The 24,177-nt window shown below is 43.2% G+C and overlaps 1 protein-coding gene across 2 annotated transcripts in view; it reads left to right on the plus strand.

Moving 5' to 3' along the window:
- The first annotated feature begins 4,992 nt into the window (after nt 1–4,992).
- The window catches only part of acoxl (acyl-CoA oxidase-like), a 418,282-nt gene continuing 399,097 nt past the window's right edge, over nt 4,993–24,177 (plus strand). The window contains exons 1-4 of one of the 2 annotated variants that reach the window (XM_078542642.1): nt 4,993–5,324; nt 14,245–14,341; nt 16,813–16,896; nt 20,928–21,014. In XM_078542642.1, the coding sequence (XP_078398768.1) occupies nt 5,170–5,324; nt 14,245–14,341; nt 16,813–16,896; nt 20,928–21,014 (423 nt within the window). In that variant the 5' untranslated portion in view covers nt 4,993–5,169. The remainder of the gene's footprint in view (nt 5,325–14,244; nt 14,342–16,812; nt 16,897–20,927; nt 21,015–24,177) is intronic. The other variant, XM_078542643.1, reaches the window with a different exon arrangement.

The following is a 24,177-nucleotide window of genomic DNA, read 5'->3' on the forward strand; positions in this document are numbered from 1 at the left end:
AGGTTGAATAGGCTGGGCCTGTATTCATTGGAGTTTAGAAGTATGAGAGGTGACCTTATTGAAACATATAAGATTCTTAGGGGGCTTGACAGGGTAGATGCTGAGAGGTTGTTTCTCCTTGTGGGAGACCAGAGGACCTAATCTCAGAGTAAGGGGTTGCCCATTTAAGACAGAGATGAGGAGGAATTTCTTCTCTCAGAGTGTAGTGAATCTGTGGAATTCTTTACCGCAGAGGGCTGTAGAAGCTGGGTCGTTAAGTATATTCAAGGCTGAGATAGACAGAATTTTAATCAGTAAGGGAATCAAGAGTTATGCGGACAAGGCAGGAAAGTGGAGTTGAGGATTATCAGATCAGCCATGATCTCATTGAATGGCGGAGCAGACTTGATGGGCCAAATGGCCTACTTCTGCTCCTACGTCTTATGGTCTTATTTTATGGTCTCTCAACGAATTGCCGTATTTTTTATCCCCCTTCCTATCTATTTTCCTCAGTGGTTTGTTTACTTTGAAAGTTCAATTTGATTTTCTAAAATAAATCAAATTAGAGCGAGGAAAGAACTAATTGTCTACCTTTCTCTGTATTTGAATGTCTTGTGTGTTGAATATTAAAATCCCTGTCTCACAGATTTAACAAATTAATATTGCCCTTTTCTAATTCTCCACAAAACACAGGGGTACTTATTGGTTTCAAGATTTTTCTTTGAAAATTGAAATATTAAACGTTCAGTCTCTCAACCCTCTGCCTCTCTCTTAATTTTTTAAAGTTTATAGATCACAAAACAAAGAGTATAACAGTTGTGTAATCAGAACTGCATGCATGCTAAACAGCAGAAGCAGTATACCAGAGAGAGACTACACAATCCCACAACCAATACTTCAGATCAAAGCTCTGCAGTCCTGCCACATCCAGTCTTGAATGATGGTGGACAATTAAATAACTAACTGGAGAAGAAGGCTCCATGAACATTCATGTCCTCAATCATGACAGAGCCCAGCACATGGGTGAAAATGAAAAGGGTGAAGCATTAACAATATCTTCAGCCTGAGGTGCTGGGTGGATAATCCATCTTGGCCTCCTCCTAAGGTACCCCACATCACAGATATCGCAGAATCACAGAATCACAGAATATCACAGTGCAGAAGAGGCCCTTTGGCCCATCAAGTCTGCACCGACACGTGAAAAACACCTGACCTACCTACCTAATCCCATTTACCAGCACTTGGCCCATAGCCTTGAATGTTATGACGTGCCAAGTGCTCATCCAGGTACTTTTTAAAGGATGTGAGGCAACCCGCCTCCACCACCCTCTCAGGCAGTGCAATCTCAGTGAATTTGATTCACTCCATGTGATATTGTGAAATAGCTGAGAGTATGCAACATAGCAAAGATTATAGGCCCTGACAACATCCCAGTTCTAGTGGTGAAGACTTGTGTTCCAGAACTAGCTGCACCTCAACTATGGTGTTCCTAGTAAAATGGATAATTGTCCAGGTATGTCCTATTCAGGAAAAGCAGGACAAATCTAATCTGGCAAATTACTGCTCCATCAGTCAACTCTCAATCGTTAGCAAAGTGATGAAAAGTATTGTCCACAGTGTTATCTAGCAGTACGTCCTCACCAAGAACTTGTTTATCAATGTTCAGTTTGGATTCTACCAGGTCCACTCAGCTCTACACCTCATTAATGCCCTGGTCCAAATATGGGCAGAAGAGCTACATTCTAGAGTTGAGGTAAGAATGACTACCCTTCACATCTAGACAGCATTTAACCAAGTGTCATATCAGAGAGCTCTTGTAAAACTGAAGCCAATAGGAATCGGAGGGACACCTCTCCAATGGCTGGAGTCATACCTAGCACAAAGGTTGTGGTTGTTGCAAACTCTCAGTCCTAGGACATTGCTACAGGAATTCCCAATCATCTTCATCAATGATCTTGCATCTGTCATAAGGTCAGAAGTGGGGGTGTTCACTGATTATTGCACAATGTTCAGTTCCAATTGCAATTCCTCAGATAATGAAATTGTCCATGCTTGCAGGCAGCAAAGCCTGGATAACATTAAGACTTAGGCTGATAAGCAGCAATTAACATTGGCCAGGCAATGACCATCTCCAATAAGAGAATTTAACCACCTCCCCATCCTAGTCCATGGCATTACCATTGTCAGATCCTCCACCATGAACATTCTGGGGGTTACCATTGACTAAAAACTTAACTGGACCAGCTATATAGATACTCTGGCTGCAGCAGAAGGTCAGAGGCTTGTAAACTACAACTGATAACTCACCTCCTGACTCCCCAACACTTGTCCGCCATCTACAAGGTACAAGTCAGGAGTAGGGTGGATTACTCTCCACTTGCCTAGATGAGTGCAGCTCCAACAACAGTCAAGAAACTCGACGTAATTCAGGACAAAGCAGCCCGCTTGATTGGCACCTCATCCGCCACCATAAACACTCACTCTCTCCACCATTGGCACACAGTAGCAGCACTGTGTACCATATACAAGTTGCACTGCATCAGCTTGTCAAGCCTCCTTTGACAACACCTTCCAAACCCATGACCTTTACCACCTAGAAAGACCATGGGGACACTATCACCTGCAAGTTCCCCTCCAAGTCACACATCATCCTGACTTGGAATCATATTGCTGTTCCTTCACTGTTGCTGGGTCAAAATCCTGGAACTCCCTCCCAAAAAGCACTGTGGGTGTACTTACACCACATGGGCTGCAGCGGTTCAAGAAGCCATCTCACCACCACCTTCTCCACAGCAATTAGGAATGGGCGTAAATTCTGGCCTTATCAGTGACACTCCCATCCAATGAACGAATAAAGTTAAAAAAATGGCCGCCAACTTTCAGCTTGATTACATTGACAGCCTTAACATCACCTCACTCCATCTGCTGGCGAAAGCCTCAAACTTGCCTTTACCACCTCGAGACTATTCCGCTGTTTTTCTGGCTGGCCTCCTATTTTCCCCTCTCTCTAAACTTTAGCCCATTGAAAATTCTGCTGCCTATTACGGCCCTAATCCTTACTAAGTTGGAGTTACATGCCTTCTCAGGCGAATGTGAAATATCCCATGGTACTATTTCCAAGAAGAGCAGGGGAATTATCTATGGTGTCCTGGTCAATTCAGACTCGAAACGTTAACTGTGCTCCTCTCCGCAGATGCTGCCAGACCTGCTGAGTTTTTCCAGGTATTTTTGTTTTTGTTCTAGATTTCCAGCATCCACAGTATTTTGCTTTTATCACAAAAACAGATTGTCTGGTCATCAAATTGCTGTTTTTGAGAGCTTACTAGTGCAAGTTAGTTGCTACGTTTCTTGCACTGCAACAGTGTCTACACTTCAAAAGTACTTCATTGGTTCTAAGGGCTTGACGTCCTGCGGTCATGAAAGGCGCAGTATAACTATTATATAAATTTCCCCATAAACCCTGTCATTGCTGACCTGTGTTGACTTTGGGTTCACCAAAGCTTCAAATTTACAAAGTAGTTCTCAGCTACCTGTTTAAATCCCTTCATTGGCCTTCCTTCCCCATGATCTGTAACTTCCTCCAGCATGCCCCTGGCCTTTTGTGCATTTCCTACTCCCTTTGTCCCAACACTCTTGGTCGATCGTGCCTTAATTTCTATAGGCCCCACGTTCTGTAAATCCTTACCTAAACTCTTCAGTCTCTTTGCATCTCTTTCCTCCTTAGGGTTACCAACTCTGGTTGGACATTGCCCTGGCGATTTCATAACAGGGCCTCTGGCCTCCTTGTCCCACATCCCTACCATTGTTGCATGAACGTATTGACAACGCACTTTTCTTACAACGACTGAGGAGTGACAGACTCTTAATTACCCGATTAACAGTCAAGCATCATCCAATCAAGCAGCATTTTGAAATTTAGTTCCAATACTTCCATAACTAATACATGAAGTGTTCAAAGAAAGTGAATGTATCACCTATAATTTTTAATATGCCCATAATATTTCTCTTTTGTTGCTTGTAGCAGGGTCCCTGTTGGTTGATCCTTAATTCTTATCCTTGATCCTAATCACCTCTCAGAATATTTACCCTCTATTTCAGCATCCATTTTTCACTGATTGTGCTTCTGTTAAACATGCTGGGAGGTTTTCCTTCACGAAAGGTGCTAAAACTTGGTCCAAGTTAAAAGAAAAATACATGTTTAGTGCAATATTTATAGGGATATTTAAATGGTCCAATAAAAGTCAAAGTCTGTACTAGAAATCTGAATTAAAATCTGGACATGTTCAGCAGGTCAGTTAGCACCTGCGGAAGAAATAATCGTTATTTTGGGCTTGTACCCATCCTGAAAAGTAGTAGCTGAACATTTATATTAGTAGGTTCAGAAGAAAAACATTAAACTCAAGGAGAAGATATGTGCTTGTTGCCAATAGCTTTTGATGGTGGAGCTCTGAATAACCTTAACTTAGCTTTTGTTTTGAATGTTCCCAGCAGCTTTTGAGTTTTATTTCAGACTTTCAATTTTTTTCTCTTTATTCTTTCGTGGGACGTGGGCGTCAGTGGCAAGGCCAGCGTTTGTTGCCCACCCCTAACTGCCCTTGAACTGAATGGCTTGCTGGGCCATTCCAGAGAGCAGTTAAGGGTCAACCACATTGTTGTGGATCTGGAGTCACAGGAAGGCCAGGCCAGCTAAAGATGGCAGATTTCCTTCCGTAAAAGGGCATTGAGTGAACCAGATGGGTTTTTTTTTAACAATAATGGATGATAGTTTCATGGTCACCATTGCAATAAACAAAAAAACTCAGGCATTCCACTATCCGTTTCTAAAGTAAGGATAAAGGAAATTGCAGTGCTTTAACAATTCTTTGACTGCGTGAGGGCAAACCAGTTCAAAATATAACTCCCCTCTGTGGTTGCTGGTGTTTGACCTGTAGCTGCCACGTACCAGCCCACCCGGGACAAGGACAGGGACAGGACAGGACGGGCTGGGTCGCGCCGCCCCGCCCAGCCCCGCCCACACGTCGCGCGCTGACGCGGTTCCAGCAGCGCGAGCCTTAGCCTTGTTCCGTGAGCGAAAAGTAACCAGAGCGGAAAAAAAAAAGATACATTGTGGCCCGGGACAAAGCTGCCGACCCGGGAAGAGGAGGAGGAAGAAGAAGAGGAGCAGGAGGGCCATTACTACAGTGAGAAATAATGCGGAAGGAGCAGCTGGAGGAGGTGGATCCAATGCAGGGGAGGTTCGGCATCAGGGACACTTCGCTGGCCAGGTACCTGGACGGGCAGCACTGGCAGCTGAAGAACGAGCTCCGCCAGCAGACAGCCCAGAGCCAGCTGTTCTCACAGCACAGGTAACCAAACAGAGAAGACGCGGCCCGCGTCAGCTGACGGAATCCTTCCTTTTTCCGGGTTACAGTTTGTTTTAAAATCTTTTTTTTGAGTGGAGTATTTCTGAGAACCGTCACATGACGTTAGACCACCTCTCTTCCCCCACCCCCCAAAAAAACACGACTTTTCTGAAATTTTATTTCTGCTTCAATCAGCTGCTGTTGCTTGGACCACAGTCCTGTTCTGGGTCATTTTTAATTATGCTTAATATCCGAGCAAGTTTGTCCTATTCATTTTTTTAAAAAAAAAAATTCCAAAAGAAGTCAATGCGAACACTTCTGCAATTAAAGTGCAAGGCCTCGTGAAGCTGTGGGCTCGGTAACGGTAAATTACTCGATGTTATATATCGTGTCTCAGGATCCCAAAGAAATCTCTGAGGTTGCAGATGGGCAGTAGTGCGCTTTCCATTTGCTCGCCAGATGCCTACCACTTGCTACCTCTTGCAGTACTGGTAGGCTGAAACAATGCTATTAATATAGTGGTTGCTTGGATCTCTCCACATGTCTTGATGTTAAATTCGAGATGCACCCAGAAGCTGTTGCACAATTTTGCCTGGTGGTGTGTATGTGTATATATTGTGTGTGTGTGTCTAATATTTGTGCTGACCTACCAGATCTGATTTTTTATTTTTATGCAATTATTGTCACAATGAAAAATTGTCCACTGGCCACCTCACAAACTGTGCCTTACTTGCAAGGTTGAACACTTGTCAAATAGTTTCTGGGAAGGTCTTGAAGTTAGTGTTGACAGCTTAACTACTGTGTTAGCATTGATGTCCTGGGTACTGATACGGTTAATACATTCCAGATTGTTATCTTGTGAGTTTGCAAATGAGCCTCATCTTCTGCAGCAGTAGATTTCTGCAACAGAAGAAACACTGTGAGAACTGTAGACATATCAGGAACTCTGGAGCAACTGCAGCCTATCTGTATCAAATAAAAATATTTGTTATGTTTGAAGGTCATTAAGATGTTTCCCTGATATGATCAGATCTTATGTAAATCCAAGCCTATTTAGAATATCAGACATGAAGCTAGGTACATCAGGATTGATTTTTGTGCCTGAGTGGTAATCTGGTGAAGTAGGTGGCAAGCTTGTTCTAGGTTGCTGCTGGTATCCTAACTTACACCAAGTCCCTTTCATTCATCTTGCGCCCTTGTGCTCACACATTGGTTTGCATTTGGTAATGCCTAAACATTAGAGCCAGATCATTCAGAAATGAAAATAGGAAACACTTCTAAAGGCAAAGCTTCATGGAAGTTTGCATGCTTGATCAATTATTCATTTTAACTCCAAAATTGATAGGTTTTCATTTTCCAATGCTGTTGAAGAATATGGGACAATGGCAGCTATATGGAATTAGGCATCAAATCTGCCCTGATCTCTTTTTTAATTAATTCATGGGATGTGGGCTTTGCTGGCTGGGCCAGCATTTATTGCCCATCCCTAATTGCCCTTGAGAAGGTGGTGATGAGCTACATTCTGGAACTGCTGCAGTCCATGTGGAGTAGGTACACCCACGGTGCTGTTAGGGAGTTCCAGGATTTTGACCCAGCGACAGTGAAGGAACGGTGATATATTTCCAAGTCAGGATGGTGTGTGACTCGGAGGGGAACTTCCAGGTGGTGGTGGTCACACCTATCTGCTGCCCTTGTTCTTCTAGATGGTAGTGGTCGTGGGTTTGGAAGGTGCTGTTGAAGAAGCTTTGGTGAATTCCTGCAGTACATATTGTAAATGGTATACACTGCTGCTACTGTGCATTGGTGGTGGAGGGGGTGAATGTTTGTGGATGTGATGCCAGTCAAGTGGGCCACTTTGTCCTGGACAGTGTCAGGCTTCTTGAGTGTTGTGGAAGCTACACCCGTCCAAGCAAGTGGGGAGTATTCCATCACACTTCTGACTTATGCCGTGTAGATGGTGGACAGGCTTTGGGGAGTCAGGAGGTGGGTTACTCGTCACATAATTCCTAGCCTCTGACCTGCTGTTGTAGCTACAGTATTTATGTGGCTAGTCCAGTTCAGTTTCTGGTCACTGGCAACCCCCAGGATGTTGATAGTGGGGGTTTCAGTAATGATCATGCCATTGAACATCAAGGGGTGATGATTGGATTCTCTCTTGTTGGAGATGGTCATTGCCTGACACTTGTATGGCATGAATGTTACTTGCCACTTCTCAGCCCAAGCCTGGATATTGTCCACGTCTTCCTGCATTTGGATATGCACTGGTTCAGCATCTGAGGAGTTGTGAATGGTGTTGGAACATCGTGCAGTCATCAATAAGCATCCCTACTTCTGACCTTATGATGGAAGGAAGGTCATTGAAGAAGCAGTTGAAGATGGTTGGACCCAGGACACTATGTTGAGGAACTCTTGCGGTGATGTCCTGGAGCTGAAATGACTGACCTCCAACAACCACAACCATCTTCCTTTGTGCCCGGTATGCCTCCAACCAGAAGAGCGTTTTCCCTCTGATTCCTATTGACTCCAGTTTTGCTAGGTCTACTTGATGCGACACTCTGTCAAATGCGGCCTTGGTGTCAAGGGCAGTTGCTCTCACCTCATCTCAGGAGTTCAGCTCTTTTATCCATGTTTGAACCAAGGCTGTAATGAGGACAGGAGCTGAGTGGCCCTGGTGGAACCCAAACTGGGCGTCAGTGAGCAGGTTATTGCTAAGCAAGTGGCGCTTGATAGCACTATTGATAACCCCTTCCATTAATTTACTGCTGATGGAGAGTAGACTGATGGGGCGGTAATTGGCTGGGTTGGATTTGTCCTGCTTTTTGTGTACAGGAGATACCTGGGCAATTTTCCAGATAGCTGGGCAGATGCCAGTGTTGTAGCTGTACTGGAACAGCTTGGCTAGGGGCACGGCAAGTTCTGGAGCACAAGTCTTCAGTACTATTGCCGGAATATTGTCAGGGCCCATAACCTTTGCAGTATCCAGTGCCTTGAGCCGTTTCTTGATATCACATGGACTGGATCGAATTGGCTGAAGACTGGCATCTGTGATGCTGGGGACCTCCGGAGGAGGCTGAGATGGATCATCCACTCAGCCCTTTTGGCTGAAGATTGTAGCAAATGCTTCAGCCTTATCTTTTGCACGGAAGTGCTGGGTTCCTCCATCATTGAGGATGGGGATATTTGTGGAGCCGCCGCCTCCAGTGAGTTGTTTAATTGTCCACCATCATTCACAACTGGATGAGGCAGGACTGCTGAGCTTAGACCTGATCCGTTGGTTGTAGGATTGCTTAGCTCTGTCTATCACGTGCATGCCAAACAGCATAAGCAGCAAGTAGTCCTATGTTATAGCTTCACCAGGTTGACACCTCATTTTTAGGTATGCCTGGTGCTGCTCCTGGCATGCCCTCTTGCACTCTTCATTGAACTAGGGTTGATTCCCTGACTTGATGGTAATGTTAGAGTGGGGGATGTGCCGAGTCATGAGGTTACAGAGATTGCGTTCGAGTACATTTCTGCTGCTGCTGATGGCCTTGTGGATGCCCGGTCCTGAGTTGCTAGATCTGTTTGAAAGCTATCTCATTTAGCACGGTGGTAGTGCAACACAACATGGTGGAGGGTAGTCTCCACAAGACTGTGCAGTGGTCACTTCAACTGATACTGTCATGGACAGATGCACATTCATTCATGGGATGTGGGTGTCGCCGGCTCGGCCAACATTAGTTGCCCTTGAGAAGGTGGTGGTGAGTTGAATCTCCATGGCTTGCCCATTAGTTGCTGAACCAGCCTTAACAGGAGCATAGCCAGTCAAATTGCTTCAGTTGTCTACAGGATGTAGCCTACAGTTTACCCTCGCTGACACACACTAGGAATAGCACAACTCTCTACTCACCATGTACCAACATTGCCCCCGCCAGTATCTGTTTAAAATGTTTATGAAAAAGTGTTGGTACTAACGTTGTTTTTAAAACAAGTAGCAACACCTGTGACAGAATCAGCAATGTTCTGAAATCCTCAATGATTTCCCCAATGCAGACAAGGTAACGTTTGAAACCGATTTTCTGATTGGATGAATTGATTGGACTAGCTGGGGAACACTTGACTGATTTGTGGTTGTTGTGTGGCCAGTGTTGCATCTGAAAAATGTATTTTATGCAACTGCATGCATAGTGTAAGATTAGCTGTTTCTAGTTGGACTCTTATGTATGATACTCACATACTTTCCTTTTCCAGCTTTTGCCTCACCTACCGATAGAAAATATGTTAATAGTGCCCTGAATGCCACAACTTAAATGGAGCATTGTAGATAAAATTATATGGGTGTTGAACATAGGAGTCACACAGACACTATTAAATACTTGCGCCAAGTTCCTCTATAGCACTGTAACTGATGTAATTATGAAGATGGTGCAGAGTCAAAGAGGGTGATATTAAGTGGGATGTGCAGAGGCTTGGTTAGCAAAATGTCAAAGTGGAGGTTTTAAAGGAGCGCAGGTGGGGGTTGAGGAAGGGATTTCCAGAACTTGGAGGCTGGATGGCTTAAAGCATGGCCTCCATTGTGCAGTGAAAGAAAGGTTAAAGTTATGAGACCAGTGACCTGGGAGTGGAAGTTTGGGTATTTTGCAGTGACAGTTTTAAGACTGTAAGAGGTTACAGTGAAAAGGAGGGAACAAGACCGTGGAGGGACTTGAAGACAAGTCAAGATAAAATTGACAATAGTTGGGTCTGGAGATCACAAAGGCCGGTGGCCTGGAGAGGTGCATGTTGTTACAGAGGTGGAAGTTGATGGTCTTTGCGATGGAGGGGATATGGAGTTGCAAAATCAGCTTGGAGTCAAATAGGATGCAGAGGTTGCAAACAGTCTGGTTCAGCCTGAAACAGTGGCTGGGGAGAGAAATGGTGTGGCAATGGTGTGGAATTTGTGGAATGATGGCTTTGGTCTAGCCAATGTTTAGTTGGAGGAAATTGCAGCTCATCAGACAAGCAGCCTGACCACGCAGGCAGTGCAGGAGTCAAAAAATATGGAGGAGAGATAGAGATAGGTGTTGTCAGCATACACGAGGAAGTTGACTTCATTTCGATCAAACATGTCACCAAGGAGCAGCATATAGATCATTCTAGATAACTCCCAACTTCTCTTCACTCTAGTTGTCGTCTTTAAGCTCCTCTGTCGTCCCACCCTCATCTTTAACAAGTGCACATGGGCTTCTTTGTTACTAAAGTTGAGACCACCTGTTCAGGTGCCTTTGCCACTTCCTTCCCTTCGCTTAACCCACCATCAAGTTTCTCCATGGTTTTCATGCTCTTGTCTTGAACTTGAATCTTTCTGTCATTTCATTCCTATTTCTCTAGTTTCTCTCCTATCTTCCTTGTGCCCTCTGAATTCATCTTATCCATATGACTCACTTCCTGCTCCCTTGACCCTATTTCCACCAAATAGCTGACTATCCAACTTTCCTTTCTGGCCCGCATGTTAGCTGATATTGTTGACTTTTGCCTATCGTCTTCCTCCCGCTTTGAATCTGCCGACCCCTGCCTGCCTTTGCAATAAATTAACCTTGACCCTTCTGTTAAACCATTGTCCCATCTCCAACTTCTCTTTCCTCTCTAAAGTCCTTGAACATGTTGTCAGCTCCCGGATCCACCTCCATCTTTCCTGCAGCTCGTTATTTGAACCCCGCCAGTATGCTTTCCAACCCACCACAGCACTGAAGATGCCCTTTGTTAAAATCACAGATTATTTCGTATGTTGTGAACTAACCTTCTCATCCTTCATGACCTATCTGCATCTTTCGGCGTATTGGACCACACTGTCTCCATCGTCTCTTCTCTGTTTTACAGCTGGATACGACTGCCCTCAACAAGTTCCATTCCTATCCGTCTACTTGATTTAGCCAGAGGTTCTTCTGCAATGGTTTCTCTTCCCATTGCTTCTGGAGTCCTGCAAGGATCTGTCCTTAACCCCTTCCTATTTCTCACATATAAACTGTCCCTTGGTGTCATTCTAAAACAGTGTCTGATTCCCCATGTACGCTGACAACACACCACTTGACTCTGCTACAGCCTCTGATTTATCACGCTGTTTGACTGACACCCAGTATTGGATGGGCAGGAATTTTCTCCAACTGCATATTGGAAAGATCAAAGCCATTGCCTTGAGTCCCCAAACAATGTTCCCTTTAATTTTTTCCATCCACACATGGATCCACACATTTATGTGCACCAATATCAGGCTAATGTGCGGATGTGCGTCACCAGTAGAAACAAAAAAAAAAATTATATATTTTAAAAAAGTTTTCATAGGTATGGAAGAAGAAGAAAGAGTACCACCCCCAGCCATTGACACAGTAACATGCTCGTCCACAACATACCAAATGTACTGAATTCAATTTTAAATTTACCATGGTGGCATTTGAACTCGTGGCCTCTGGGTTTTGAACTCAGCACCATAACCACTATACTACCATACACGAGAGAGGGATGTGTTAGTTTTTATGTTGCAGCTTGTATTTTAGTCATTTGACAGAAGAAAATTGGCAGCGATGGCTCAAGACAAGAATCTTTTGTTACAATTTGACAAGTTCAAAATAGAAAGTGCTAAGGAGACTTGCCCTTTGAATTGATCGAAAATGTGGAAAGGGCAACTTTTTTCCCCCCCAGCTCATTGAGCTCATTACTTGCTATGAATAGTGTGGAAAATGGCTCAGCATTTCCTCAGATCAACAAACATAATCAGGCAGAGGTAAATGCCTCTGAATTTGGAGAGAGATTGGCTCTTGTGAACTGGAGGCTGACAATCAGAGAGACACTGTGTTCCTGTAAATTAATGGAATATTGAAGGAGGAAGCTACATCTGTGAACTGGGGAAGAGAGCGTTGCAGTGATGAGAGAATGGAATCCCAGGAGGGAGAATGGCTCTTGAGGTAATTTTTGGGGAAGTAACGGCATTGATTCCATCTGCAGTTTTTTTTTAAAGATCTAAATCAGTTAAAAATCTATCAATTGTGAAGTAATAAACCTGTTCACCATTTTTAAACTAAACTGTCTCTCTCAATGTATACAGAAGTGAATTAGGGAGATGTAGTATTTGGAAGTATGCTTGTTTTAAAATGTCCCATGAGATAACCTCTCAATAACCTTTGCATCATTATTTGGAGATCTCAATTAGGAATCCAAAACTTTTCAAAAACTCCCTAGGAATGCTCGTGTTTTTAATGTGTCAAATGTCTTTGGGATCAATCTGCCTTCAATAATTCTGCGAAACCAGCTGTAGCAGAATGACCAGATCAGTTCTAGGAACTGGCCCAAAAATCCTCTTGCTAACTCGTAATAACTTAGGAACGCTTTCAACTTGACTCTTGTTCGCCTCTCCCAACTCACCGCCTCTCTCGACTTGCTGCTTCCCTCCCTGACCCTCCGAATTGCTGCCTCTCATGCTCGCCAACTCTTCCCCTCATCACTTCCCTTCCCGACCCTCCAGTTCGCTGCCTCTCTCCAGCTTGCCACTTCCCTCTCCTGAACCCTCGATATGAATGAGATCTCAGGAAAGGGGTGATGAGAGGGAGGGACTGAGAGGGGCTGTGAGGTTCGTGGAGGGAGGCAGTGAGTAGGATGGTTGGGGAAGGAAGTGGGGAGCAGCAGAGGCGAGAGGAAGGGTTGGCGAATGGCCCTCAGGAAAGACGAATACCGACATCGGTTCAGGCTCCAGGAACTGACGTGAGTGAATTTTGGCTGTTAATTCTATTTGATTAATTATGTCAGGCATGGCTCTTATCTGTTAATTTCCTGTCATGGTGGAGTCTACTGGTTCTTTGCTTGTGGGTTTGAGTGGCAGTAAACCTCAGTTAACCATCAGGATGTTTATGTAATAAGTAAGTATGCAGCACCCAATGGGTTGTTGCGCAGGTGTGGAGCATAGAGGGAACACTGGTCCCCATTACAAACCCTATTCCCTAGCCACTGAATTCATCCCTGTCCCTAGCTATTGTCTGATGCTGAACTAGACTGCTTGTAACCTCAATGTTCTATCTGACCCTGAGCTGAAGTGCCATATCCTCTCCCTCATCAAGATTGCCTAGCTCAACTCTGCAGCATTGCCCATCTCAACCCCTGCCTCACTTCATCTGTTGCTGAAACCCTCATCCATGCCTTCCTTACTTCCAGACTCGACTATTCTAATGCTCCCCTGGCCAGACTCTCACTTTGTACTCTCTATAAACTTCTGTCTGTGTTCAGCTCATCCAAAACGCTGCTTGTCCATGTCCTAATTCATTCCTGTGTTCACTTGCTTCCAATGGTTCTCGTTCTGGCAATGGTTCTATTTTAAAATTCTCATCCTTGAGCTCAAATGTCACTGAGGCCTTTCCCCTTCATATATCCATAATCTGCTTGAACTCTATAACCCTTTACAATCTTATTGCTGCTCCATTGCGCTCTTGTGCATCCTCTGTTTTCTTCGCTCTACAATTGGTGGCTGTGTCTCCAGATGAATAGGCCATAAACTCTGGAATTTCCCCTCTAAACCTGCTTCTCTCTCTGATAAGTCACTCCTTAAAAGCTTGCTCTTTGATCCAGCCTTTGGCCACCAGCCTAACATTGGTATGTTGCTTGGTGTCAATATTTGTCTGACACGCCTGTAAAGCACCTTGGGACAATTTACCTTGTTAAAGGTGCAAGTTGTGCATGGGAATCAAAAGGGCTGAAAAGATGATACCTTTGGCTATTACAGCAAGTATTTCATATCCCTAGGTTTGCAGGTGTTTGCCAATATTGAGCTCTGGCTTTATTCTACATTTTAATAATTGTTTATTAACTTAAAACAAATTTTAGATTTGTAGGTGCTAAACGATCTAAACATTTGACGGGTTTCAAAAGTTGGATGATATTCAGTGATTAAAGGGCTCTGTTTCTGGTAATCTTGTTTTAGGTATGACCTGAGTCTGGATGAGATGCGAGACCTTTCTTCCGAGCGAGTCAAGTTTGTTATAAAGCTACCAACAGTTCAACAACAGTTGGAAGAACAGGTATTGGCTTGAAAAATCCAATCCTATGAGTTTGGCCAAACAATATATAAACAGAATGAAATTTGAACACACAAGGCAGAATTTAATTTTCGAGGTGGGGTTCACGTCTATTGACTGGGAGATTGGTGGGAACCCATTGTCGACCGTTTTCGGGAGGCCCAATGCAGATTAGTAACAATCAGGCACTTAAATAGGCAGTGTCGGGCCTCCCATTGATATAAACCCAATGTAGGGCGGAAGCCCAGCACCTGAGAGCTGCCGGCCAACAGAGGTGACAGATCTCCAGGACCAGCAAGCAGTACCACCAGAAGCAATGGCCACTGCCAGTACTACGCTGCGGCCTTTACAGGGATCGCCGATGGATCCCTGGAGATAAAAAGTGGGACGAGATGGGGGCACCAGGGAAGGGAAGGGTGCTGGCAAAGGGACCGGGTAAAGGGGGAGGTCGACAGCAAGGGAAGGTGGGAGCTTCCCCTTCCCGATACCAGATCCCTCAATCAGGCACAGAGTGCCTGAGGATGAGGCACCCCCCCACCCACTCCGTCCTCCCCGTCCCCCCGCCGATAGACTGTGGACTGTGGGCAAACCTTGCTGTGTGGTTGTCTAGATTGGTGAGTTTCCTACTGGCTATAAAATTACAGCAGTGTTGGAATCAGGCCTTTAAGTGGCTATTTGAGGGCCTCGGTTGGCCTCTGTGTGGAAAGGCCACCATTCCTGCACTGTTACCCACTTCCTGCCTGGAGCTTGAATGGGGGAAGTTGGGAAAGCAGCAGGATCTCCACCCAACAACCACTTCCTCAATCAAACAGCCCATCCTGTCTCTGAATCGCCTCTGGAAGCGGCATAAAATTCCACTCGTAATCTTGTTTGAAGTTGTAGACATTTGTGCAGTACTTTTTTTTTTATTCCTTGATGGGATGTGGGTGTTGCTGGCTAGGCCAGCATTTATTGGCATCCCTAATTGCCCTTGAGATGGTGGTGGTGAGCTGCCTTCTTGAACCACTGCAGTCCATGTGATGTAGGTACACCCACAGTGCTGTTAGGGAGGGAGCTCCAGGATTTTGACCAAGTGACAGTACAGGAATGGCGATATATTTTCAAGTCAGGATGGTGTGCGACTTGGAGGGGAACTTCCAGTGGTGGTGTTGTCCCCATGCGTCTGCTGCTTTTGTCCTTCTAGATAGTAGAGGTCATGGGTTTGGAAGGTGCTTTTGAAGGAGCCTTGGTGAGTTGCTGTACTACACCTTGTGGGTGGTACACACTGCTGCCACTTGGTATCATTAAACAGAAACATTATCTGGTAATATTTAATTGCTATTTGTGTGACCAAGTTTGCCCAAGTTAGCTGACATGTTTCCTGTAGTTCAACAGTGATTAACATTGGAAAACTTCCAAGCTGCAATAAGTAATGTGTATTTTGGGGAGGGCAGCAGCAAGTGGAAATAAACCAAGCATAGTAAAATTCTTACTCGAAATGGAGAGATATTGGGGTGCAAACATAAAGATGCTAAAAACCGGTTTGCAAGCAGAAAAAGCATCAAAAGAGCAAATGGGATTCTGAGTTTTAATTAGAAACTAATTTATTGGTGACATAAGTTTAAGAAGAGTGGTTACAAAAAGGATATAGCAAAAGATTTGCAAGTTGTTTTAGATTGGCATTGCATTTGGCCAGAAACGTGGCAAATTAATTTTATCCTTGTGCAACGGAGGTTACAACACACAGCTCAAACAGTTCTGGGACAAAAGTATGCAATCAATAGGATTGAATTAAGATGGAGCAGTTAAGGAAGGGTGCTTGGAGAATAAATGTATCACTTCCAATGTCCTGGCAAAGCCATTAATAAAGCCAAACGAACACCGGGTAATAGAGCCATAAGGTGTAGAATACAAGTTATGCTGAGGCTATTCAATTATCACGTTGACTCGGTGGTAATGTTCACCTTTCAGAGAGAAGGTCATGGGTTTCCTTACCCCACCCAGGGCTAAAACTTTAGCTCAGTGGACTATTTGAAAAAAAAGAGTTCACCTGGTGTCTCACCTATCACTTATCCCTCACTTCACAACACCAAATTGAGATTAGATGGCTGTTCATTCCCTTGCTGTCGATGGGACCTTGTGCATAAATTGGCCAACATGACAATATTGGCAGTACTTTGAAAGGAATTAATTAACTCTGAAGCAGCTTGGGAACATTTTAAAATGTGAAAGGCTACACATTGGTTTAAGTTTGTTCATAACTTACTGGGCAGGCCACAGTTAGAGTTATCTGTAACTCTAAACAATGTAGTTGTGCGTGAGTGATTGCCTCTTAGGCATCTATCAATGCCACTTGATAACTGGGTGCTGAGTGGGTCATGCTAGTCTATATTCACCTGACTACCTTGTTAATAAATGTGTATTTACTCTGTCGGACCTGTGCTATTTGGATTTTTAAAAATAAATTCACACTCTTGTGTTGGCTGTTCTTTTAGATAGAAAAGAAAAAGAACTGTATCAATAAAAGTCTGGCAATTGGAGAAGTACTTTCCACAGCTGACCTCACGACTGGAGTAAAGGTAAAACAAGACTTGTGTTATTCAGATTAATGGGAAGATTTTACAAAGCAACTTGGTTAGAATGCCGAATCAGCTACCAGAGGTTGAGGAGAATAGTGTTGTTGCCTTTAAGGGAAAATTAGATAAATACATGAGAGAGAAAGGAATCTAAGTTTACACTGATGGGGTTAGATGAAGAGAAGGGAGGAGATTTGTGTAGCGCACAAACACTGGCATTGACCTGTTGGGCCAAATGACCTATTTCTGTGCTGTTTATTCTATGTTTAAAATAAATAAAATAAAAATAATTGTGCCTAACATTTTTTTCCAGTGGTATATTGAAAGTTCTATCATAGCAAATGCTTCATAAATTCTGTAAGGAACAAAGCTGAGTTGCAAGTTGCAGCTGGGAAATGGAGCCTTTTCTTAAGAGTGGGAGAAAAGATATGGGTGCTCGATGATGGGAGTGATGAAAGGTAGCAAGAGGGAACAGAGAGGAAGCGTAGAAAAAGATCACCCCAGAGCACCTGGGAGAGCTGAGGAATCGGTGAGGTTTGTAGGAGTCCAAAAAAAGCAATTTTTTAAAATCCTGAGATTAACTTGTGATGCACAGCTATCTACTTTGGCGTGGGAGCTTTGAGGATTCCATCAAGAAGAAAGGATATCAAGGCCTTGGAGAGGGTAGAGAAGAGATTGACTGGCATGATAACAGGGCTGGGGGACCTTCATTAGGTGGAGAGGCTGGGGTTGTTCGCTTTAGAGCAGAAACGGTTAAGAAAGATTTAATAGGATTGTTTAAAATTATAAAGGGTTTTGATAGAGTAAATAAGAATAAACTGTTCCACTGGAGGGGTAGGATTAGGGTTGGGGTTGAGTTGATTGACAAAAGAACCAGAGACACCATGGGAAAACATTTTTTACACAGTGAGTTGTTGCGATCTGGAATGCACTGCTTGAAAGGAAAGTGAAAGTAGATTTAATAGTAACATTCAGAAAAGAACTGAACAAATTCTTGAAGGGGGAAAATGTACCTGGCAATGGGAAAAGAGCATTGGAGGGGGACTAATTGGATTTCTCTTTCAAAGAGCTGACACAAGCATGCTGCTTCTATGCTGTATCTTGGGATTACATTGGATATACAGCATAGAAGCAGGCCATTCGGCCCAAACAGCCTATGCCGGCAGTTATGCTCCACTTGAGCCTCCTCCCATCTTTTCTCCTCTAAATCTACCATTTTAATCCTCTGTTCCCTTCTCCCTCTTATACTTAAGATAAAAGCAAAAAACTGCAGATGCTGGAAATCCAAAGCAAAAACAAAAATACCTGGAAGAACTCAGCAGACCTGCAGAGAGGAACACAGTTAACGTTTCGAGTCCGAATGACTCTTCATCAGATTCTGATGAAGAGTCATTCGGACTTGAAATGTTAACTGTATTCCTCTCCGCAGATGCTGTCAGATCTACTGAGTTTTTCCAGGTATTTTTGTTTTTGTTCCCTCTTATGCTTGTCTAGCTTTTAATGTATCTATACTGTTTGCTTCAAACACTCCCTGTGGTAACGTGTTCCACATTCTCATCATTCTTTGGGTAAAGGTGTTTCTTTTGAATGTCCTATTGGGTTTCTTGGCAACTAGGTATTTCTTGGCATCTAGTTATGCTCTTCCACACAAGAGGAAACATTCTCTCTGTATCCACTCTATAAAAAATCTTTCATACTTTTAAAGAGCAGTATGAGGTCATTCTTTTTATTTTCAACAAGTGAAAAAAGACCTAGCCTGTCAATCCTTTCCTGATGTGTATGCCCTTGTATTTCTGGTATCATCCTTGTAAATCCTCTCTGCACACTTGCCAATGCATCTATATCCTTTTTATAATATGATGAATGGAACTGCATGCAGTCGAACAAAGGTTGGATATAATTTTAGCATCACATCCCTACTTTTTAATTCTACCCCTCAAGAAATAAAACCCAGTACTTGGTTTTCTTTTTGTTTACAGACTTGCTGTTGTGCAACTTTTAGCGATTGGTGTATTGTACTCTGAAATTTCTTTGTTCTTGTGCCCCACCTAGACTTGCACCTTCCAAGTAATAAATGACCTCCCTAATTTTCTTACCAAAATGTACTACTCACATTTATCTGTCATTTGCCAACTATTTGCCCATTCTGAGTGTTTATTAATTTCCTCCTGGAATTTGTTACAGTCTTCCTCCATATTGGCTATATCCCATCAATTTTGTGTCATCCACAAATTAAGAATGTGTTTTTGATTTTGATTCCAAAGTCTAAATCATTAATGTAAATTGTTAACATCCGTGGTTCCGGCATTGCACCTTGTGGAACAGCACTTCCCACCTTCTGACACTCTGAATAATTACCCTTTAATCCCACTGTCTGCTTTCTGTCTTGAAGCCAGCTAGCAATCCATTCTCTCGCTTGTCCCCTGATTCCACATTCTCTTCACTTATTCTGAGTCTCTTAGCGAAGACCTTTTTAAGTCCAGATAAATGACATTGACAGCATTACCATTGTGTGCTCTCTCTGTTATCTCCTCAAAAAATTCAATGAGATTGTTCAAGCAAGATTCTCCATTTTGAAATCCATGCTGGTTATTCATTGTTTTTCATTTCTAGATATTCTTCCATTCTCTCCTTTAGTAGAGATTTCATTATTTTTCTTACCACTGATATTAAGATGACTGGTCTATAATTCCTTGGGCATATTCTGTCTCCCTTCTTAAATATAGGAATTTCATTAGCTGTCCACCAGTCTTTTGGCGCTACACTACCTCTGCCTTAAATATATTCAGTGACCCCGCTTCCACTGCCATCTGAGGCAGAGTGTTGCAAAGTTTCACAACCCTCAGAGAGGAAAAATTTCTCCTCATCTCTGTCAAAAAGGGTGACCCCTAATTTTAAACAGTGCCCCCTAGTTCTGGACTCACTCACAAGAGGAAACATCCTCTCCACGTCCACCTTGTCAAGCTCATTCAGGATCTTACATACTTCAACCAATTCACCCCTCAATCTTCTAAATTCCAGTGGAAACAAGCCCAGTCTATCCAACCTATCCTCGTAAGACAACCCAGACATTCCAGGTATCAATCTCCTCTGAACTGCCTCCAACGCATTTACATCCTTCCTTAAATAAGGAGACCAAAACTACACACAGTATTTGAGACACGGTCTCACCAATGCTTTCAAACATTCCAAGATTTGGATTTGTATCTTCGCCAAAAATTAATCAGCTCTTCCTTGAACCATACCCTATCTGTGTATCAAGCTGCATTGAAATCTGTCCATTTAATTTTTGAGATATATTGTTTACAGACACAGACTAGCAAACAGGAGTGAAAATATGTCTTCCGCTCACCTTCAACGGTGGATATAATTACCACTTAATATTGGTGGGTGAGAATATTATGAAAATTATTCTTTCCTAACAATGTGCATTAATGATAAAAATGAATAATTGCCATATGTCTGGTGGAGAAAAAATGGATGGAGTAAGACTAGGTTCAGCGATGGGTAATCAGTGCCTGTCTTGCTGAGCAGAAGAGTACAGGTCTCAGTTGCAGCTGTCTGTTACTCCTTTGAGTTAGGTAGGTTTTCATATCTTTTTCATACTTTATTATATTATAAGCATTGAAGGGTAAAGTTCCAGTTTATGAAACAGAAACAGGACTTGTTGGATTAAGTCCCTCATGGAGCTAACTTTTTATCTAGCTGGTTGATACAGGAGTAGTATGGATGAAAGTTATATAGATAAAGTTTATCGACCTAAGTTGAGAAGGTAGACTTCAGGAGGAGAAAATGGCCAGTTGCATTAAGTGAACATGAGCACAGTTCCAAACACTTTTTTTTGCTCTGTCATCCTCTTTCTCTCCCTCCCATAACATTGATTGCAATTGTGGGAATGTGCTTTTCTGCAACTACTGAGGCCAGTGAAAATTAGTTACCTATCTCACATGCATTGCCAAATTAATCAGAAAACCTTCAGTGTTGAAAATGTGTTTAATTGTGTTAACTTTATTCCTCTTATTCTTGACCTGCAGATGGGTGTGGTCTGTTGGTTGTTTGGTGGGGCAATCATCAACCTCGGAAGCCAGGAACACATTGAAAAATGGTTTCAACCCCTGAAGGTATGTGTCACTGTATTTACTCAAACAAACTACGTTATTACATATTAATTTCACACAACTAATTTGCTAACCAGACTGATTTAATTCAGTATTTAAAAATTTTGCATGAGACCATGTGTTTTTGAAATGATTAGTTCTATGATTTCTACCCTTTCATTTCCTGCCTAGGGACGGGATTTTCCCCCTCAGTGCACTAAGTGGAGTGGTAGGCGTGAAAATGTGTGTTTTACTTGCCGGCAGCAATGGCAGAGGCGCAGTGGTATTGTCACCAGACTAGTAATCCAGATACCCAGAGTAATGCTCTGGGCACTAGGGTTCGAATCCCACCACAGCAGATGGTGAAATTTGAATTCAATAAAAAAAAATGTGACCATGAAATCATTGTCGATTGTTGTAAAAACCTATCTGGTTCACTAATGCCCTTTAGGGAAGTCTACATGTGACTCCAGACTCTCAGCAATGTGGTTGACTCATGAATTACAACAATTATTCACCCCTAATATAAAAGCAAAAAACTGCGGATGCTGGAAATCCAAAACAAAAATAAAAATAAAAATATCTGGAAAAACTCAGCAGGTCTGGCAGCATCTGCGGAGAGGAACACAGATAACGTTTCGAGTCCGTATGACTCTTCAACAGAACAGAATTATTCATCCCTGCCTGGCGCTCAATTAAAACAGGAAAGGTGGCTCAACCACAGCTTACAAAAGAAATTAGGGGTAGTATTAGATCCAAAGAAGGCACATATAAAATTGCCAGAAAAAGCAGCAAGCCTGAGGATTGGGAGCAGTTTAGAATTCAGTAAAAGTGGACAAAAAGATTGATCAAGAAGCGGAAAATGGAGCATGAGAGTAAACTTGCAAGGAAAACTGGCTGTAAAAGCTTCTATAAATATGTGAAGAGAAGAAGATTATCGAAGATGAACACAGGCCCCTTACAGTCAGAAACGGGGGAAGTTATAATGGGGTACAAAGAAATAGCAAAGAACACACATTTTGGTTCTGTCTTCACAAAAGAGGACACAAATAATTCCCCAGAAATGTTAGGGAACCAAGGGTCTAGTGAGAGGGAGGAATTGAAGAAAATCAGTATTAGTAAAAAAAAATGGTGCTAGAGAAATTAATGGGGTTAAAGGCTGAAAAATCCCCAGGGCCTGATAATCTACACCCCAGAGTACTAAAGGAAGTGGCCCTGGAAATATTGGATGCATTGGTGGTCATCTTCCAAAATCCAATAGACTCTTGAGCAGTTCCTACAGATTGGAGGGTGGCAAATGTAACCCCACTATTTAAAAAAAGGAGGGAGAGAAAAAACAGAGAATTACAGACCAGTTAGCCTAACATCAGTAGTGGGGAAATGCTAAAGTCTATTATAATAGACGTGGAAACAGAAAGCTTGGAAAGCATTAATGGGATTAGACAAAGTCAGCATGGGTTTATGCAAGGGAAATCATGCTTAATTAATCTACTGGATTTTTTTGAGGATGTAACTATTAGAATAGATAAGGGAGAACCAGTGGATGTGGTGTATTTGGATTTCAAGAAGGCTTTTGATAAGGCCCCACACAAGTGGCTAGTGGGCAAAATTAAAGCACATGGGGTTGGGGGTAATATACTGGCATGGATTGAGAATTGGTTGACAGGCTGGAAATAGCGAGTGGGAATAAATGGGTCTTTTTCCAGTTGGCAGGCGGTGACTAGTGGTGTACCGCAGTGATCAGTGCTTGGGCCCCAGCTATTCACGATATACATAAATGACTTGGATGAGGGAACCAAATGCAATATTTCCAAGTTTGCTGACAACACAAAACTGGGCAGGGTTTTGAGTTGTGAGGAGGATGCAAGGAGGTTTCAGGGCGATTTAGACAAGTTGGTGTGGGCAAACACGTGGCAGATGCAGTATAACGTGAATAAATGTGAAGTTATACGCTTCGGTGTGAAATACAGAAAGGCAGCGTATTATTTAATTGGTGATATATTGGGAAATGTGGATGTAAAAGGGTCAATGAAAGTAAATAGGCAGGTGCAGCAAGCAATTAGAAAGGCAAATGGTATGTTGGCCTTAATTGTAAGAGGATTTGAGTTCAGAAGTAAGGATGTATTACTGCAGTTATGCAGGACTTTGGTGAGACCACACCTGGAGTATTGTGTGCAGATTTGGTCTCCCTACCTAAGAAAGGATATACTTGCCATTGAGGGAGTGCAGCGAAGGTTCACTAGGCTGATACTCGGGATGGCAGGACTGTCATATGAGGAAATTGGTTCGACTGGGCCTGTATTCACTAGAGTTTAGAAGAATGAGAGGGGATCTGATTGAAACATAAAAATTCTAACAGGGCTAGACAGACTGGATGCAGGGACGATGATTCCCCTGGCTGGGGAGTCTAGAACCAGGGGCCACAATCTCAGGATATGGGGCAGACCATTTAGGACTGAGATGAGGAAAAGTTTCTTCACCCAGAGGGTGGTCAATCTGTGGAATTCTCTACACACAAGGCTGTGGAGGCCAGGTCACTGAGTATATTCAAGTAAGAAATTAATAAATTTTTGGATATTAGGGGCATCAGGGGGTATTGAGCAAACGTGGGAATATGGCGTTGAGATAGAGATTCAGCCATGATCATGTTGAATGGCGGAGCAGGCTCGAAGGGCTGAATGGTTTACTCCTCCTCGTTTCTATGAGCATTTTGGAGTTTGCAAGGGCCAGGGCTGGCCATGAGGGCACAATGTGTGTCTTAAAGAGGAGGCATTTCAATGATTGGCACGCAAGTGGTTGAACGTCGTCATCTTCAGGTGGTCCACATGCATAGTAAGATGAGGATAAATACAGGCCCTCATCCCTAACTGAGAGTGTCAGATGTTATTGTGATAGAGAAGAAGGTGACACAGAGCAGTGAGTCATCTCTGATTAGATGCACACCGTTAGAACGTCCTTGGCTGCCTTGGCCCAAGTGTCACCTATCAGTTTCATCTTCGAGGTTACACTGAATGTTCCGTTGCTGAAGATGGATCTCTTTGAGGAGCTTTGTCAGATTGAAGGCATACAGTTATAAGCCCACTGAAGATGGTGGAACAGCTCCTGGCTCTTGTAGGTAGGCTGCCATTGTGACTGGGATGCTGGAGAGAGGCTTGAAGTGGGAGCACTTTCTGACGTCTGATGCCAG

Source organism: Cetorhinus maximus, chromosome 5, assembly GCF_964194155.1.
Source record: "Cetorhinus maximus chromosome 5, sCetMax3.hap1.1, whole genome shotgun sequence".
In the NCBI taxonomy this organism is placed as follows: domain Eukaryota; kingdom Metazoa; phylum Chordata; class Chondrichthyes; order Lamniformes; family Cetorhinidae; genus Cetorhinus; species Cetorhinus maximus.